The 18,986-nt window shown below is 43.3% G+C and overlaps 1 protein-coding gene across 5 annotated transcripts in view; it reads right to left on the bottom strand.

The window, feature by feature from the left end:
* The window catches only part of RPH3AL (rabphilin 3A like (without C2 domains)), a 233,984-nt gene that overhangs the window by 92,909 nt on the left and 122,089 nt on the right, over window positions 1–18,986 (bottom strand). For all 5 annotated transcript variants that reach the window (XM_083173983.1, XM_083173980.1, XM_083173982.1 and 2 more), the window contains one exon: window positions 3,317–3,491. In XM_083173983.1, coding sequence (XP_083030109.1) covers window positions 3,317–3,491 — 175 coding nt within the window. The remainder of the gene's footprint in view (window positions 1–3,316; window positions 3,492–18,986) is intronic.

Consider the following 18,986-nt stretch of genomic DNA (forward strand, 5'->3'; position numbering starts at 1 on the left):
GAATATCTAACCTCAACATTTAACATTCCACATTGTAATTTTTACCAGTACATACAGCTTAGGCAGATGCAAAACTTACCATTGGTGCAGCAGGTGCAGTGCACCAGGGCCCCTGAGGACTAAGAGACCCTCTTGCCACTGCCACCCTCTTCCTGTCACCCACTGTTTTTCCCCGTCACACTCTGCCTTCCTCTGCCTCTCTCTGTCACCCTCTGCCTCTCCCTGTCACCCTCTGCCTCATGCATCATTTGCACCTCCACATACCTGTCAAACCTCATTTAGACCTCCATGTACCTGTCCCACATAATTTACACCTCCACGTACCTGTCCCACATAATTTACACCTCCACGTGATTTTCACACTTCTGCGCATAAGTATCGCCTGCATTGTGCATGCCCAAAGCGCAAAGTGTGCATAGCCGTTTGATGGATGAGCGGCAAACTGACACAGGGCTGCTTTTACCACTGGGCTGAGGGGAGATCCGGCCTGTTCATGCTGGAGTGTTGGCCAGCATCCCTACTCCACCTGTCCTTCTCCTCCATTGGTCACACTGAATGTCGAGCATGATGTCCTCACGCCCGACGCCATCAGTGAGGAGTGCCGGGAGAGGTTGTGTAGGTAGGGGCCCCACTGCATTGCTTTGCCCGGGGGTCCATAATGCTGTTAAGATGACTCTATAGGGACAGCATTGCAGCATTTACGGGGAGAGATCCGAACAATGCAGGCGTGTTCGAACCATTGTGATGTCACTCAGACGCTGCAACCCAAAAAATGGCGCAGTGTCTGCCCTTGCAGCCGGGCTGAGAAGGCATAAGCTATTCCTTAATGCCTGGATCTGCAATGTTATGGCAATGAGATTGCGCTTGCTTTGCAGACCGTTACAAAACATGCTGGGTGGCCTCCAGAGTGCAAAAAACGGCCGTTTCCAGATTAAGCCCAATATTCCAACATCCCAACATTTTTCCTTAAATTATAAATGAATTTCACCTGTCTGAGTTTGGAATTGGATTGCAGAAGTATTTCACAGTACTGTTTCCTGTGAGAAAGACTCACAGGACCCAAGTTGTACTTAATTGGATTAACCCCTAATGCTGTGTACACACGGGGGCGATAGGGGCTTTAATCGCTGGGAATATGGTTGCAGGCGACCATATTGCCAGTGATGGAAGTGTGCCCCGGCGATAAATTGCCGAGTGCGCGCTCCCGTTTTCTGCCCCATTGTAACCGCTGGTCGCAGGAGCTTGCTCCTGCGACCAGCTAATTACCTCTGCGGCTCCCCCAGCAGAGGTTCCTTTTCATCAGCGACCATCTCTGGTTGCTGATGAAAAGGAGACACTGAGCAATATATTGCTAGCAATATATCTCCCCCCGTGTGTACGCACCTTAAGAGAGCATTGCAGATAAAACATCTGGTACTTCTGTAGTTTCACGGCGCCACGCTATTTAAAATCAACTCCATGCCAACATGGATAGTGGGGGTATGAACTATCCATGTTGGCATGGAGTTAAGTAACTTTTTTTGACATATTTTGTGGCGAGCGTAGAACCCGGAAGTAGCACGGCGCCATGCTGGCGCCGTGAAACTACAGAAGTACCAAACATCTCTTTGGGGCTTTCACCACAATACAAATCAAAATGATATCTTAAAAGTAGATTTCTGATCATAATTAGCGACCTACTAAAAAAGTATTTATATTCCCTATTCTGTTTAATATAGCATTTACTACACCTTTATTATCCTCTTTACAATAAAGTATTATTTACAAAGACCATTTTCCTCCTTTACACAATATCATGCCTCTATGGATATAAAATAAATAACCAGGTTAAGAATTTGCAGTCTACCGGCTATAATAGAGGCTTACTGCTAAGTAACAATGCTCCACCTAGTGGCTGCATCTGCCAATGCAATAATACATGTATGTTTTTTTTTTTGTTTTTTGTTTTTTATATGCAAGAAAAATAAATAATAGTAAGCATAGACATAATAATAGATGGTTAACATTTAACAAATATCCAAAAGAAGAATACTGATTTGTGGGTGTTAAAAACAATACAAAAGGCAATTCAAAGAGGAACTTCCATTTTTTATGCAGAATGGAATGAGTTCTGTAATATACAGTAATGTGATTCACAATTACAGTATAATCTTTAATGCCTTTGCTACCTAGCCATGCCAATTACTAGTGCACTGTAAAGGGAACGAAGTCACAAAACTGAAGAAAAAGTAGCAGGAAAAAGTAACAAAGTTGAGAAAAAAGTAAACAATCTATTTAAAATAAGCGAGAGTCATTTGTTACATCATTATGCTTAATCAGCAACTTTTTAAAATGACGATTGTCTACCCTAGTGTTTCCTAAAACTCCTGTCCTCAGGCCTAACAGAGCCCTTTTTACAGGGATACGGTCACTAGATCTACAATAACTAGGTTGACACCAGTAGGTCGACATGCACGAATGTTGACATGACTGAAAGTTGACATCCATGAAGGTCAATATGGGTTAGGTGGACACAAGCATTAGGTCGACATTGGGAAGGTTGACAGTCAAAAGGTTGACATATGGTTTTTCACTTTTTTTTGAGCCGACATGTGCCAACAGGTAGTATTTTATGCCATACTATCCACTGGGGCGTGGTGGGAGCTTACACCGTGCCCGAAGCATGGTGAGCGCAGCAAGTCACGCGAGGGGATGCAGTGCAATGTTTCAGTGTCCATGTCGACTGTGTCGAAATTCGGGACAAAAAAAAAGTGAAAAACCCCATGTAGACCTTCCCCGTGTCGACCTAATGTTTGTGTTGACCTAATGACCCATCGACCTAACCCATGTTGACCTTCATTCATGTCGACCTAGTGGTGTCGTTTTACTGCTTGTCAACCTAGTTGCTGTCTATCCCAGTGGTCAGGGAACTCGGTCCTCATTACCCCACGCAGTGCATGTTTTGCAGGTCTCCTCACAGAATCACAAGTGAAATAATTAACTCCACCTGCAGACCTTATAAACTGTGTCTGTGAGTAATTAGTACACCTGTGCACCTGCTGGGTTACCAGTAAAACATGCACTGTGTGGGGTAATGAGGACCGAGTTCCCTGACCACTGGTCTATCCAATGATCCTATTCCGTTTTACAAACTTCTTCAGCATTACACATCAAATATTTAGCTCCACCTATGAAATATCAAATATTTCAGACAGCAATGATTATACTTGTGCACCAAGTAGGAGATCTATAAAACATGCTCTGTTAGGGGTATGTAGAGACAGGATTTGGGAATCACTGGTCTTCCCAATAAACTTAGTGTCAACATGCCACTGACCTCTTCCTTTTGCCCAGGTGTAAGTACGGTTTGTTGGACTAATCCTCAAGTCTTGAATTTGAGGAGCGGCTTGTGCATGCCTCAGGTGCAGTTCATTACTTTTACTTGACATTTTTAATGGCAAAGTATATTTTGGAATACCTTTGTAAAACCAAGCTCCTGATCTCTTCCAAACCTATAGAATGATATAAAAGTACAAAAAGGTTATGTCAGAAAATATTCCATTTACAAAATGTTGACATGGATACAGTATAAGAAAGTCTTAAAGAATGTCCAAATATTGTTCAAATGCATTTATAAAATATAAGGAGATTTGACACTACAAATAATTAGGAAATGTGACAGACTATGGTTTGTCAAAGAACAAAGCATAATTACACATATAAGACATCCTGTCAGTGTTAAGACAAATAACAGACACAGTTCAGGCAGGTTCACAGCTGGGAAGAATAAAACCACATCTCCAAAGTGCAAATTGTTAGCCAAGCAAAAGGAAATAACATTTCCCAGTATAATACTCATTCTGTATATTTTCCAGTTTTAGTATTCCAATGTTGCCTGTGGTATGAAGAACTGGTTGGAAATGCAAAGCAGTCTCCGCTTTGATTCAGATAACAAATTGTATGCATAAAAAGGCAAAATGCTGAAAGCTGAATTGCTAATTTACAGTATTATTGTTCTGAACTCACGTGTTTATTTTTGTATTCATCTCGCTACAGTAAAGGCCCATATATACTAGGTGACCGGCAAACAATATTGTGCGTATACACAGAACGATATTGGTAAACGATAATGTCAGTGATGTCACCCACCCCACCTGCTGCATGCTTCATTGGCAATGTAGTCAACATTGAGCCACTCGTGCAGTAGAGAAGATCTGCGGTGGTGGTAGTGGTGGTGGTGGGGGGGGGCTGGGTTGAGTTAACGATGTGCTGGAGCTCGCATCGTTATGATGGAGCTTACACACTAAACAATTTTTTTAAAGATATCACTCCCGAAAGGGCCGAAACAAGCAATATCTTTAAAAAGATTATTTATGTTTAAATGAGCATGCTTCCCCATTTAGGAAGCATGCTCATTTAAAACATATACTGGTACTGTACAGTATGTTTAAAGTACTGTCGTTATTTTGTTGAGCAGATACACGTAAAGTCAATTAAAAAGTACTAAATATACCAGTCAGGCCTAGTATTTTGCTGGATCGTTCATGGCTTAGACCCCGTTCCCACTGCTCTGTAGTCCTGGGTTTTTCTCAGGTTGAATCTGTTTACAATGCACCTTGTAAAATCTGTGAAAGTGCAATTCTGGGCAGACCTGGGACTAAGAATAGTATGTGCTTGTTTGACGAATATATAGAAATATAAAACTGGTTACAAAATAGTCCGTGGTGCTCCCGGGAGTCTTGTATGTATGATCTAACGCTGATCTAACACTTGTGGAATGGGAAGGAGATTTTGGATTTAGGTTTCCCGACTGGCGCTGTAGCACAACATACATAAGGTAATGGTTCCATCAGTGAGCTACATTGGCACAGCCATCTGGCAGTCACCTTAAGAACTTTACACCTCACAGTACATCGGGATGGGTGATTGCTAACAAACAAACATTTAATAAATAAGGCCTTAAAACTTTACACAAACCGGCAAAGTAAGTGCACATACTACATTAGCAAGAACTGAATTTATGCATACACTCTCACAGAGAGAAGATAAAGATGGAGGGAGCCTTGAGAAGTCAATAGGAAGGAGTTTTTGGAGGTTCCCGAATGATGTGTGGACCAGTTACTTAAAATAAAACATGTGGAAACTACTGTTCCATGGGAGCAATGAACTGATTAAAAGTTAAATTATTATCTTATATGGTTTGTCAAAGGGGGCTTAAATAAAATAGTCTAATTTCTTCAAAATGAAATTATTCTATTGCAAAATGGTCGGAATAGTAATTAAAACATATTCACTTACATTATGGGCTATATTCAATGCCACCAGCAAGGGGGTTTGTGCAGTGAAGATGGCTTGTTTTTGGTGAGGATCGCTGCATACAGTGGTGAGCGTCGACGTTTTGACGACCGCCCTTGCCGTTTCCAACTCACTGATAAGAACCACTAAGGTGGAAACGGCGAGTGAAGGGAGTCAGTTGAATACTGACCATGAGCTATCGGCACTGCTCATCATCATAGCTCGCCTATATGGCATTAAATATACCCCTATGGCTCTTCAGAGATGTACACAAACCTGATGGGTTTCTGTATATCTGTGACGTTCTATATCTGTGCACGCACAGAAACTATACTGCAAATGTGTAGATTGTACTTTAAGATGTCACAAAGTGCACCCTAAGCTGCAGCAGGTCATTTGAAGACAAGTAGGGGTCTGTATGCAAAAATTTCACTGTGTTGCCTCTGTTTTGTGGGAGAGTCAAATTGAATGTTTGTATTATTGGCGCAGAATTACTGGCTTTGGCAGCCAGGTCCGCCAACAGGGGGGTGCTATGGGGACAACTGTCCTCCTCCGTCCCCGTAGCACCCCCTTCATTATACAGTGCCACGGCGCCCGCGGGTCATCTTAGCAGCTGCCATCCCCCTTCACAGTGGTGGGCCATGGGTCCCTGTAGCCCACTGCCGGAGGCCTAGAAGAAGTTTATTTGCAAGGTGAGCCAAGCAGCACGGGCTCTGCTGTGTGTGCGTGTGTGTGTGTATTTATGTATGTATTATATATATATAGCCCTGTTGGCAGCGGAGATATGGTGGCCATCCAGGTAGATGGCAGAGGTTACAACCCATGGTCATTATGGTGACCCGATGCTGAGTCTTCACATGCAACATTCAGATCTGCAATGTCAGCAGTGTAATTTACATCTATGAACCAGGCCCTATAGAACATATTAAGGTAAACATTAGGTTTATAATGTAAGTCTTTGGGCTTTCTATACCAGATGACAGGTAAAATCAACCCTCCCGATTGGTGAAACATGTAAACATACTGTAGGGCAATAATTGCGTAATAATACAGCAGGTGGAAGCACTACTATACGTTTGATAAAAGAAAAAAATAATGATTTAGGAAAGAAAAGCATTTTCTCAAAACTGTTCCATAGCGGCACAATATTTCAGTGTAGCTTTATGAAAATGAGTTCTAACTTGGCAATAGGTTTAAAGGCAAGTAATAGATACAGTGAAAAATACAGATTATATTTGGGTAGGCGCAAGATTAACATACAAGGAAAGCAGGGAATGACTGATTGAGGTCTGGCTATTTGTCATAGTGCAGCAAATGGATAACCTTATATACTTCGGCTGTAGGAGATAAGCTACAACTGAAAAAAAACAAATTGAAAATGCAGCCTAGTTTTTTTCCTCTGTGTCCCTTCAGCCCTCTTGTTATGCTTCTGATTCTTTTGATCTTCTGAAAGTTCATGACAGGTCTGTTAATTTTCTATGGGAATACAATCTGAATATAAAATTATGGCTCTGGAAATCACCCAACAGAAATGCCCCTGAAAGGATCATCAGAGAATGGTCTTGTGCTTTGAAGTGGGGAAATCAAAGCTCTGCATGGATAAAGTAACTGATGAATAAGGGTAATGGCAACTGCATAGGTTAATAGCTATTTGCACAGTGGTGTACTTACTGAAGCTAACCAATAAGGATGGCACAATTTCTTTCATCCCAAAATACAATTAGCATGTATATAACACTAGAACGCTGCAAGTTATCGGCAACACTGCATATTTTCATGTAGTCCATAAGAGATAGATAGTAGACTGACGTGTTACTTGGCCCACACATTCGGTGTTTAAATATTAATAGATAAATACCAATTTTAACAGGGGATAAATGAAATATCCTTAAAATGTATTTAATTGCAGCGATTTTTTTTTTTGTTCTCCTGTAAACAGCTAGGCATTTTGCCTCCCCCCTGCAGTCGGAAGGACTTCCGGCTGCATTACTAGGGGGAGGAAGGGCTTTCCCTGGACTAAGGTAAGCCAGAGGGAGGGGGAGAGGGGGACGGGGGGAGGGGGAGAGGGGGACGGGGAGAGGGGGAGGGGAGAAGGGGGTCGTCGGGTTTGCGGCGGAGGCATCGGGTGGCGAAAAGAAGCCCATAGGCTTCTATAGGTTATCGCTACCTTTTGATACCCTACACTGCGGTAACGTGGCTGCGGGGTTTCAATACATAGGAAAATGCGGTAAAAGGGAGTTTTAACGCATTTTCCCCTTAGCCCATCCTTGGGATCACAATGTGCAAATCAATAAAACTCTAGTCCTACAGCAACAAGCTCTATAAAGAGAAGAACTACTATCCTCAGTATGACCTTCATATTACACACAGTAAAACAACAGGTTTAGATCCATTAATATAATGTCCTATTAATTTTCAAAGCAGAGACCTATTCACAGCAGCTGTGATGCACAAACTCTTAAATTTGCATTATAATGTGCCAAGTTCCATTGACACACAGGCAGTGTTCTACATGTACCTCAGCTGTGCAATCTCCCGATTATCTGTTCTCCTGCACTCATATATGGAGATACAGATGGGAAAAGGTATACTGCCAGGGTTACTACCCTGAGACGAGCCAGACTGGGGCATTCGGGTCAGGACAATGATACACTACTTTTGTGCTTCAGTTGTGCTTTAACAATATAAATAGCTGCTGCAGTCTTTGCCTGATACAGTAGCTGCAAGTGTCTATGGTTGCAGGGAGAAGTCAAGGTAATTACAAGTTTTAATCAAATTATAATTCGCTCTCGTACTTCAAAAGTTTTCCTTTAATGAGCCTAATTCAGACCTGATCGCAGGACAAATTTGTTCTTAAAATGGGCACACTCATGTGCATTGCAGGTGGTAACAGGTGCAGAGTTAGATTTGGGTGAGTTATTTTGTTTCTGTGCAGGGTAAATAGTGGCTGCTTTATTTTTACACTGCAATTTAGATTTCAGTTTGAACACACCTCACCCAAATCTAAAGCCATGTACACAAGGGGCATTTGTGACTACATTTGTACTATATGTATTATTTGAAGTTAAAGGCTACTAATGTACAGAAAGCCACAGATATTAATTTATTTTACCAGCTTGAGATTTGCCCCTGAGGATTTGAACGTGTTGAATAAAACGTTATTATGATATTTTCTGTAAATAAAATGAAAAAAAAAAAAAACATCATATTTAAATGTCATTTTGGAGTCTTGATTACTAATACAATATCTGGTGGAATACACAATTAATGCATAACTCAAACTGATTGCCTGAGGGTCAGTCCTTTCAAAACAAATGGTAAAATGCGTAAAGCCTATTATACGGAAGTGATGCATATCTGGCCTGACATTATGATTTGACAAGTTTAATATTAGCCATGTTAACAGGCTATCTATCACTGCTGCAGTGAAGTGTACCAGAATATGAAATACATTGTCTTTTGTCAATAATGGATTCAAACTGTATCTATGGAAAGATAGGTTACTTGTGTAACAAATGTTAAATTAGCATATTGGACAGTATTGCATTCAAAACAGAAGCACCATCATGTAATCATCTTTAAAATACATGGTGCAAATAGAAATTAAAATGGAAAGGTGTACTACTATACAGATTTTTAAAAATTGTAAAGCGCAACAGAATATGCTGCGCTATATAAGAAACTGTAAATAAATACACTGTAAATAAATACTGGATCTGGGTCATTCACAATAAAAAAAAATACAAATAGAAGCTTAAAAATATAAATGTATATAACATATAACAATGTTCAGAACATCCTTTAGTAAATAATAACTATTGTGTTTATAATGATCTATGTCCCCAGAGCTCTATTTCCCTTCTCTGCAGCAGGTAGCCATGTTGTGAAGGATGTGGATTTTAAACTAATTAATTAGTCATTATCAGTTTGGCAAACTTGATTTTTAGAAATGCACACTGTGGCGTTGTGGATTTATTAAATAAAAAAACGTGAGGAGCAGTGATGTTACAACAATTTGAATTCAGCATGTTGGTCTGTATTACATTCCATTGGGACACTACGAAGGACAGAGGATGTTGGGTTTCTGACCAATACCAGCCACAAATCTGACTGTCTGTATGTAATCAGTGACAAGCAGTATGAAAGCCAGCACAGTAATCAGTTAAGGTAAGGAGGCTGCTGCAAGAGAGGCTTATGGTAAGGCGGGGGGGGGGGGGGGGGTAGAGGAAAAGGGTTAGCTATATAACTGAGCCCCTTTCTGGATTCTATGTATTGGTGTGCTGAGGTCAGTCTTTTGACCACCGGCATTCCAGACATGAAAAGCGCCATGTGATCTTAGAGTCATTCATTAAACGAGGAGACTGATGCCCCTTTCCCACTGCAGCCTTAAAACGGTATTTTGCCGATTTTTGAGGGCAAAATACCGTTTAAGGCTGCAGTGGGAAAGCGCCAGAGTTGAAATACCGTTTAAAGTTAAACGGTATTTCAACCCGTTTTCAGAGCAGGGTTTTGCACGGTAATCTACCGTTTAAGATGCAATGGGAATGCATCTTTAAACGGTAGAGATGATTGCTGATTTTTTTCAGCAATCATCTCCGTGTGTGTACGCTGCCGGGCTGAAAGATTAACCACTTTCAGCCCGGCGGTACGCCCCGCTGCCCCCCGCCCCCCTCCCCCTCGCCCCCGTCCTGTTATACCTCTTTTACACCTTTTACACGGGTCCCGTGTAAATGGCGGTGTACATGGTCCCGCTGCGGGTGCAGGCACCCGCAGCGGGTCCACAGCGTGCAGCGCTGGGCAAGATGTGCCCAGGTGCTGCGGGAGGAGGGGGGTCCCTGCTGCTGCTGAGGGGAGAGGGGGTACCTGTCAGCCTGACACGGCGCTGCCGCTGCTGTATCTCCCCCCCGGCGGCCGCTGCCGCTGCTGTATCTCCCCCCCCGGCGGCCGCTGCCGCTGCTGTATCTCTTCCCCGGCGGCCGGTTCTTGCGGCGGATGTACAGTCAGTGTCGGCGGTCCCTCTGGTGCAGGGGAAATAGTACTTATTTCCCCTGCGCCAGAGGGACCGCCGACACTGACTGTACATACGCCGCAAGGACCGGCCCCCGGGGGGGAGATACAGCAGCGGCAGCGCCGTGTCAGGCTGACAGGTACCCCCTCTCCCCTCAGCAGCAGCAGGGACCCCCCTCCTCCCGCAGCACATGGGGACAGCTTCCCCCCTCTACCCCCACAGCACCCGGGGACAGCTTCCCCCCTCTACCCCCTCCAAGCTGCCTGTCTATCCTTGTTGATAGATATATATCTATCTATATATATATATATATATATATATATATATATAGATCTATATATATATCCTGGAACAGGTTGGCACTCTCTTATATAGGTGTAAATGCCTGGGGTGACAATCTAATGGTCCCTCGTCGGAGCCATACAATATATCCACAGAAAAAATAGCACTCACCAGGGCTTTTATCAATTTCTCACTGCTGTCTTTATTCCATCAGCAGGGCATGTGTCTGTCTCTGATGTGGTCATGATTAAGGCCACGTTCTGTGGCCGAAACGTCGACCTGACTTATCTGTACTGATGTATGCCCTGCTGATGGAATAAAGACAGCAGTGAGAAATTGATAAAAGCCCTGGTGAGTGCTATTTTTTCTGTGGATCTATATATATATATATATATATATATATATATATATATATATATATATATATATATATATATATATATATATATATATATATATATATATAGAGATCTATATAGATATATATATATATATATAGACATAGATCTATATATATATATATATATATATAGATCTATGTCTATATATATATATATATATATATATATAGATCTATCTATATATATATATATATATATATATATATATATATATATATCAACAAGGAAAGACAGGCCTGACCCATTGTCACAGGCACTAAACGTTTTGAAGAGCTAAAACGTTTTACCTGCAATGGGAATGGTACTTAAATGGCATTTGAAACTGTAATCTGCTGCAGTGGGAATGCTAAATACCATTTAAGATTACCTGTAAACTAAAACGGGTCTGCAGTGGGAAAGCAGCATGAGGTAAAGCCAGGGTAGCCATAAAAAAAAAAAAATGAAAACAAAATTGTAAAAAACTCATGTTGACCTTTTCAGGTGTCTACAATGGTCATGTTGAACATTTGAGGAGTCGACAATGGTCATGTTGACCTTTCAGGTGTGTCATTGTCAACCTCTTGCATGTCGACCTTTGGTCAGTGTCAACCTTGTGGATGTCTACATTTTGTTAATATTTATCTTGTGCATGTCAACATTTTGGTGTTGACCTAGACATTGTCCATCTATCATCCAGATACCGCCCTGGGTTGATGTAGTCTGGAGAAGTAGCCACCAACCTACAAGGTGGCTCAGTACCACCTTAATGCAATGACCTTGTGAGAAAAAAATAGGAATTTGGTACTCACCGTTAATTCCCTTTCTCCGAATCCGTAGGGGACACTGAAGTCTACGCTGGGGAATAGAGTGGTGTATCGGAGGAGTCGGCACTTTAAGAACTTGAACAGTGGTATGGCTCCTCCCCCTCTATTCCCCCCTCAGACCTCAGTCTTAGTTGACCGTGCCCTAGAGGAGAAAGAGACCAGGGAATCCCCAATAGAGAGAGAGATATTAACCAAAAAACAAACAATCATACTTCTCAGCATGCTATCAACAACACCCAGCCGCATGCATAACCAAACATAAGTGCATGCGCTAAAAATAAATCCCCCCTTTAGGCCTGCACAGTGCCGGGAGGGTGTTCAGTGTCCCCTACGGATTCGGAGAAAGGGAATTAACGGTGAGTACCAAATTCCTATTTTCTCCTTCATCCTTGGGGACACTGAAGTCTACGCTGGGGACGTCCCAAAGCCATCCCCACGGGTGGGAAGGCACTGGGCATCCTGAAGCACCGCACGGCCGAAACTGGAGGCAGAGGCCGCAAAGGTGTCAAACCTATAAAACTTAACGAAAGTATTAGGGCCCGACCACGTGGCTGCCCTACATAACTGTGTCAGGGAAACTCCCCTGGCAGCGGCCCAGGAAGGCCCCACCGAACGGGTGGAATGGGCCGAAATCCTGACTGGCGGTGACTGTGAAGCCTGAAGGTAAGCCTGCTTAATGGTGAGACAAATCCACCTAGCCAGAGTCTGTTTAGACGCTGGCCAACCCCGCTTCGCCGAAGAATAAAGGACAAAAAGAGAATCCGACCTTCTGAGCTCCTTGGTCCTATTCACATACACTTGCAAGGCTCGGACCACGTTCAGCGAGGCGGAATCTCCCGTAAGAGCTGGAACCACGATTGGCTGATTTAGGTGATACGAGGAAACCACCTTAGGCAAATAGTCCAACCTCGTCCGAAGCTCAGCCCTGTCCGGATGAAATACCAGGTAGGGAGACCGGCAAGAAAGAGCGCTAAGGTCGGACACCCGGCGTGCCGATGCCAACGCGAGCAATAATACCGTCTTCCAGGTTAACAACCGCAAATCAATAGAGTCCAAGGGTTCAAACACACTTGACTTAAGATAATCCAAAACTAAAGAAAGATCCCAAGGTTCCTCCGGAGCCCGCACTGGAGGCTGAAGACGGAGAACCCCACTCAGAAATGTCTGCACCTCGGGAATGACGGCAAGACGCCGATGAAAGAAAACTGACAATGCAGATACCTGTACCTTAAGGGATCCTAGGCGCAGACCCGCCTTAAATCCGGCTTGCAGAAACTGCAACAACCGAGACAAAGAAAAAACAGCCGTGGGCAAGTTACGGCACTCGCACCACGCTACATAGGCCTTCCAAATGCTATAATAATGCCGTGAAGTAACCTCCTTCCTGGCTCTTATCATAGTAGGAATCACTGACTTAGGAATCCCTCGTCTGCTCAATAGTGCGGCCTCAACAGCCATGCCGTCAAACGCAGTTGCCGTAAGCCTTGGTAGGCAAACGGCCCCTGCTGTAGCAGATCGTCCCTTAGAGGTAGCTACCACGGATGATCTATCAGGAGCCCCTGAAGTTCAGCATACCAAGGACGATGAGGCCAATTCGGTGCCACCAGGATGACCGTGGACCTCTCCCGTTTGATTCTTCTGAGCACCAACTGAATCAAGGGCAACGGAGGGAACAGATATATGAGGGAATAGTTCCAACTCGCGGTCAGCGCGTCCGTCGCTACCGCCTCTGGATCCCGCGACCTGGAACAATACAGAGGTACCTTCCGATTGTTCCTGGAAGCCATCATGTCCACCTGAGGCATCCCCCATCGGTGGGCGATCTGGGCAAACACCTCCGGATGTAAGGCCCACTCCCCAGGGTGAACATCCTGGTGACTCAGATAGTCCGCCTCCCAGTTGTCCACCCCGGGAATGAAGACCGCTGACAAGGCCAGAGCATGCCGCTCTGCCCATTGCAGAATTGGACGCACCTCTTGCATGGCTCCGCGACTGCGCGTTCCGCCCTGCCGGTTCACATAAGCCACAGCCGTGGCATTGTCCGACTGAATGCGAATCGCCTTTCCCCGGAGGATCCCGTCCGCATTGGTCAATGCCAGACGAATCGCGCGAAGCTCCAAGATGTTTATAGATAGCTTCGCCTCCTGAGACGACCAACGCCCCTGGAAGTGCTGTCCCGACACAACAGCTCCCCAACCCCGGAGACTGGCGTCGGTCGTGACTATCGTCCAATCCCAGATTCCGAAACGTCGGCCCTCCAGTAAATTGGCCGACAGTAGCCACCACTGGAGAGAGAGACGGCTGCAAGGTGATAACACCACCATCTTGAACATGTGCAAGTGGGAGCCCGACCACTTCCTGAGCAGATCTAACTGAAAGGTCCTTAAATGGAAACGGCCGAACTGAAGAGCCTCGAACGAGGCCACCATCTTGCCCAGTAATCGAATACATAAGTGCACCGACACTCTCCGAGGTCGAAGCACCTGCCGAACCAACTCCTGCAGGGACAACATCTTTTCGCGAGGCAGAAAAACTTTTTGAACCTCCGTGTCCAAAATCAATCCCAGGAATACAATCCTTCGCGAAGGATTCAATTGAGATTTTTGGTAGTTGAGAATCCAGCCATGGAGTAATAACGTCTGGCAGGTTACCTGAATCGCCTGCGTCAACTGATCCCTGGATCCGGCATTGATCAGTAAATCGTCCAAGTAAGGAACGATCTTTACTCCCAGAGAATGTAGCAACTCCACCATCACTGCCATTACCTTGGTGAATAGACGTGGAGCCGATGAAAGGCCAAAGGGCAGAGCCCGAAACTGATAATGGAGATCCTTTAACGCAAAGCGAAGAAACTTCTGATGAGGAACGTAAATGGGAATATGCAAATAAGCATCTTTGACATCCAAAGATGCTAAAAATTCCCCCGGTTCCAGACCTGCAACCACAGAACGAAGACTCTCCATTTTGAATCTGTGGTACGTGATGTATTAGTTTAAAGCTTTTAAATTCAATATTGGTCGAACCGAACCGTCCGGTTTCGGGACCAGGAACAGGGGAGAGTAAAACCCCTCCGTGCGTTGTTCGGAAGGAACAGGCATTATAACTCCTGCGGTCAACAGCTTCTGAACTGCTTGAAGAAGCAACTGGCGGTTCAATTCCACATGAGGCAAACCCATTGTGAAAAACTGGTGAGGAGGAGTACCGGAAAACTCCAGTCTGTATCCCTGCGCAATGACGGACAGAACCCACTTGTCCTTGCAAGACCCCTCCCAGGCCTGCCGGAAGTCCAACAGGCGAGCCCCTACTCTGGGATCCCCCAGGTAGGAGGGCCTGGAGTTATGCTGCGGGCTTTTCTGTTTGCTTAATGTCTGCGCGACGAGCGGCTGGTCCTGAAGCAGTGGTTGCACCACCAAACCCTCTGCCTCTGCCACGTGAAGCGGTAAAGGATCCTCTGGACTTACCCCTGAACTTAGGTGCCCCCCGAAAGGAGCGAAAAGCCGGCCCTTGATAAGGCTTTTTGGGAGGAGGCGCCGCGGAAGGCAGGAAGGTTGATTTGCCTCCTGTGGCCAGAGAAATCAACTTGTCTAACTCCGGCCCAAATAAAACCTCTCCCGTAAACGGAAGAGCCTCTACCGCCTTTTTAATGTCCGCCTCCGCTTGCCAGGACTTAAGCCATAATGACCTCCTGGCCGTAATGGACTGAGCAGAAATCCTTGCCACCAGAGCCGCAGAATCCCTTGCAGCTTCTCCAATATACATCGCAGATTCCCGCATCTGTTCCGCTAACTGAATGAACTCCTCAGATTCCTGCATCCACACAGTTGGCTATCTTTGGGACCAGATCAGATAATGGACATCCAGGTGTGCAACACTACAACAGCACCAGGTAAGCGGTTTATTACAATTATATTTTTATATATAATAGATTTAATTTATATATAATAGATAGATTTTTGCATAAGTAGTTAATAGCTTATAACTTTTCTCATTGTTGCGGTTGAAATCTCAGCTCATAAATAATTTTCCCAACAACAGGTAACCAGCATACTCCATGAAAAGACAGCTGTAGCACGTAATGTCTTTGAGCACATATTTAGACTAGAAGACAGCAGGAAAACCACATTTATTAGTTGCCGTTTATTTTGTATAATGAATTGAAACAAATGGAATCCATGTTACTGTATATTTATGGAATTATGTTTACTCATATTGCTTGAGGAAAGTTTACAGGTGCAGAAAGAACACTATTTAGCTAACAGCATGATTTCCTGTTACTTCACGGTTGCTTTGTTAGGAAATTACACTAGGTAAACAAAACTCTTGTATAACATGAACATTCAGCTTGTCTTCTGAAACGGTAGAACAGCATTTAATAACTGCAAACACCATGAGGTTATTTCTCACACAGCAGGAAGGAAAGTCCAAAATAATAACTTTAATAAATATGTATGCACCTTGTGTTCATTATCTGCAGTATATTCTACAATGCTTTACAAGCAAACACTTTTATAGCCTCAAATATACTTATCCAGGGCCGGTGCAAGGCTTCTCAGCACCCTAGGCAAAACTTCAACCTACTCCCCACCCCCAATTTTTATTTTATTTTAGATCATGTGGTCATCCAATCCTAGTGGTCATCCAATCCTAGCAATGTAGGAAGTATGACTCAAGGGAAAGTATAGAGGTGAGGTCTTAGAAGTTCCACAGCTGCCACCTGCATTAAGTACCTCATAGACATCCTTGATTTTTTGATTTGTAGACTTGGTGGCGCCCCCCAGATCCTGGAGCCCTAGGCAGCTGCCTAGTGGTAGAGCCGGCCCTGTACTTATCAACTATGTAAATAATCTAATTACATGGAAATATGGCTTTAGAAACTACAAAAGACCAACATATTTGCATTACATTTAGTTTTGTCAAAATTTATATTTTATTTCGTTTTGGAAAACACAAATAAAATATTAAGCTTTGAAAAGTGATAAAGTGGTGAGTGATAGAACCACCAGCCAATCAGTTCCCAACTTCCATTTTTCAAACACAGCCTATGATAAGGCAGTTAGTAGCTGATTGGCCAGTTGTTTATCACTCTGCATTTTATCACTTTTCAAGCAAATCAGTCTTGGGATTTGCAGATCTGGATTTACCAGGATCTCAAAACGGCACACAGAAAATGCAAACTACCGAGTCAAGCAATTGTACCCGCTAATTTACCCTATTCTTGCGTGAAAAGGTCACCCAGGGTTTAAATTTTGAAGACTTTGGCCCTTAAATTTACCAGGGTCGAAGACCTGGGAATTTTGACCTGGGTATCACACAGAAGAAATACCCGTGTTAATCAGCAAATTACTGGGTAGAAAGGCTTGACCCGCTAATTTGCTTTTTGTGTGAAAGAGGGGTCAGAATAGGACTGACACTTCAACATGACACTCAAATGTAATGTAAAAGCTGGGATTTTGGGTCAATTCTGTTTGAAATTGGTATCAGTGGGTTATGTACAATTTGAATTATGGCCATGGGAAAATAGGGAGTGGCAGCCATATCACATTGCCTAGAAATTGGATAATCAGGGTACTAATTGTCATGGCATATTTGCGGGTGTTTCGAGGGGTTACTGCAAATATTACATATAGCCTGTTGAATCTACTGTATGCAGGACTACCGGAAATATTGGAGATATACTGTATACTGCTATGGCCTATTTTCGTTTGCAATCCTATGCTGGCTGCTTAATTGCCAGATTGACCAATAGCAGAGAATTCCAGAGCTTGGCCCTAAGTAGGTAATGCCTTCTTCAGTCCATAGGCTGCAATCTGCAAAATGTGCCACAAGAGGTATCCACCTGCATCTAGCCAACAGACCGCGCAATCTCAGCAGCTCGACCAACTCCAGAGGGAGAAATGAAGAGACTGCATAAGTTATCACTTCACTTCTAGCCCATCGCTACATGTGGGTCTTAGTATATGTGGGTGATTATTTCTTATTGCCGCAATTAAAATGTGGATAGCGCAGGGGTAGTATTGCAACTTTCCTTCCCACTGACTGTCAGTAGCAACAGCTTTATCTGCTTTGCCGGTGTGAATTTCAGTATGCACTAAAAGAAAGAACTGTATTGTTAAACACATAACAAGGTGTATTCATAGAAATGAGATGAATCATTCCTTTCCTATACCAAAAGGAGCCCATCCCTGCAATGTGCTCAGTGAGCAGCCGGGGTCCTGTGAATGGGTTTTCTGATTGACCGCACTTGCACATCAACCACTTTCAGGGGAGGGTTCTGTGGGGAACCCCTGGACAACTAGGGATGCAATCTGTAGCAAATAGGTTACCACCATTTTTCAGATGACTGTAGCTGTGGAGGCTGATATCGAGAATGCTTCGCAGGTATCAGAGATATCTGTGATCCCTCGTTCATACATTGTCAATACTTAATATTTGTGGCTAGCCCCAAAAATGAAGCTGATGTATTAAGCCTATGTTTGAAAAAATGATAGGAGCTGATTGGCTGGACTGTTATCACTCTTTATCACCCTCCCATTTATCTCTTTTTAAGCCTTAATACATCTGCCACAAAGTTTGGGCCAATAAGGGTTTGTAAATGACACCTATTTGTGTTTTACCAAAATAACTTTTTTTTTTACAATTCAGTATACACTGAAGGTTTGTTTGGTTTTATTATAAAAATGACTCAGTTGAATGTCAATAGACATTTGTCCCTGAAGGTTAGAAACATTTAGTATAATTATTTTACAAGAAGATGCATTTTTTATAGACCACTAGAGCAATGATATATTTACTCAGCAGGATATTTCTAAAACCATCGATTTGTACTCGCGAGGTTTAAATTGGCATTATTACAGGTAAGCACACATATCAGGTTTTGCATAAACAATTATTGTCCTTTCAAATCCTGTTGGTAAACATGCAGAAAAAACTGCTACTTAAAATTCTGAAAATCTTAATAACCCCAAGTACTATATAATTTTCTTTAAAATAAAACAAATTAAAAACATTTTATTTGTGTAGAGCGACCTTTCCAAAGATCAACTGCTGCACATGAGAGACATAAACACAAACCAGCAAGTAGCTGTTCTAGGAAAATTATAATTGTAAATGTTATTAAATAAAAAACACACAAATGCAATCTGCAATATCACTGTAATGTTGCAGTAAAATACACAGTAGCTTATGTGTATTGGATACCCCTTTCACAGATACATAAAA

The sequence above is a fragment of the Crinia signifera genome, chromosome 2 (genome assembly GCF_055691185.1).
Source record: "Crinia signifera chromosome 2, ASM5569118v1, whole genome shotgun sequence".
Lineage (NCBI taxonomy): Eukaryota > Metazoa > Chordata > Amphibia > Anura > Myobatrachidae > Crinia > Crinia signifera.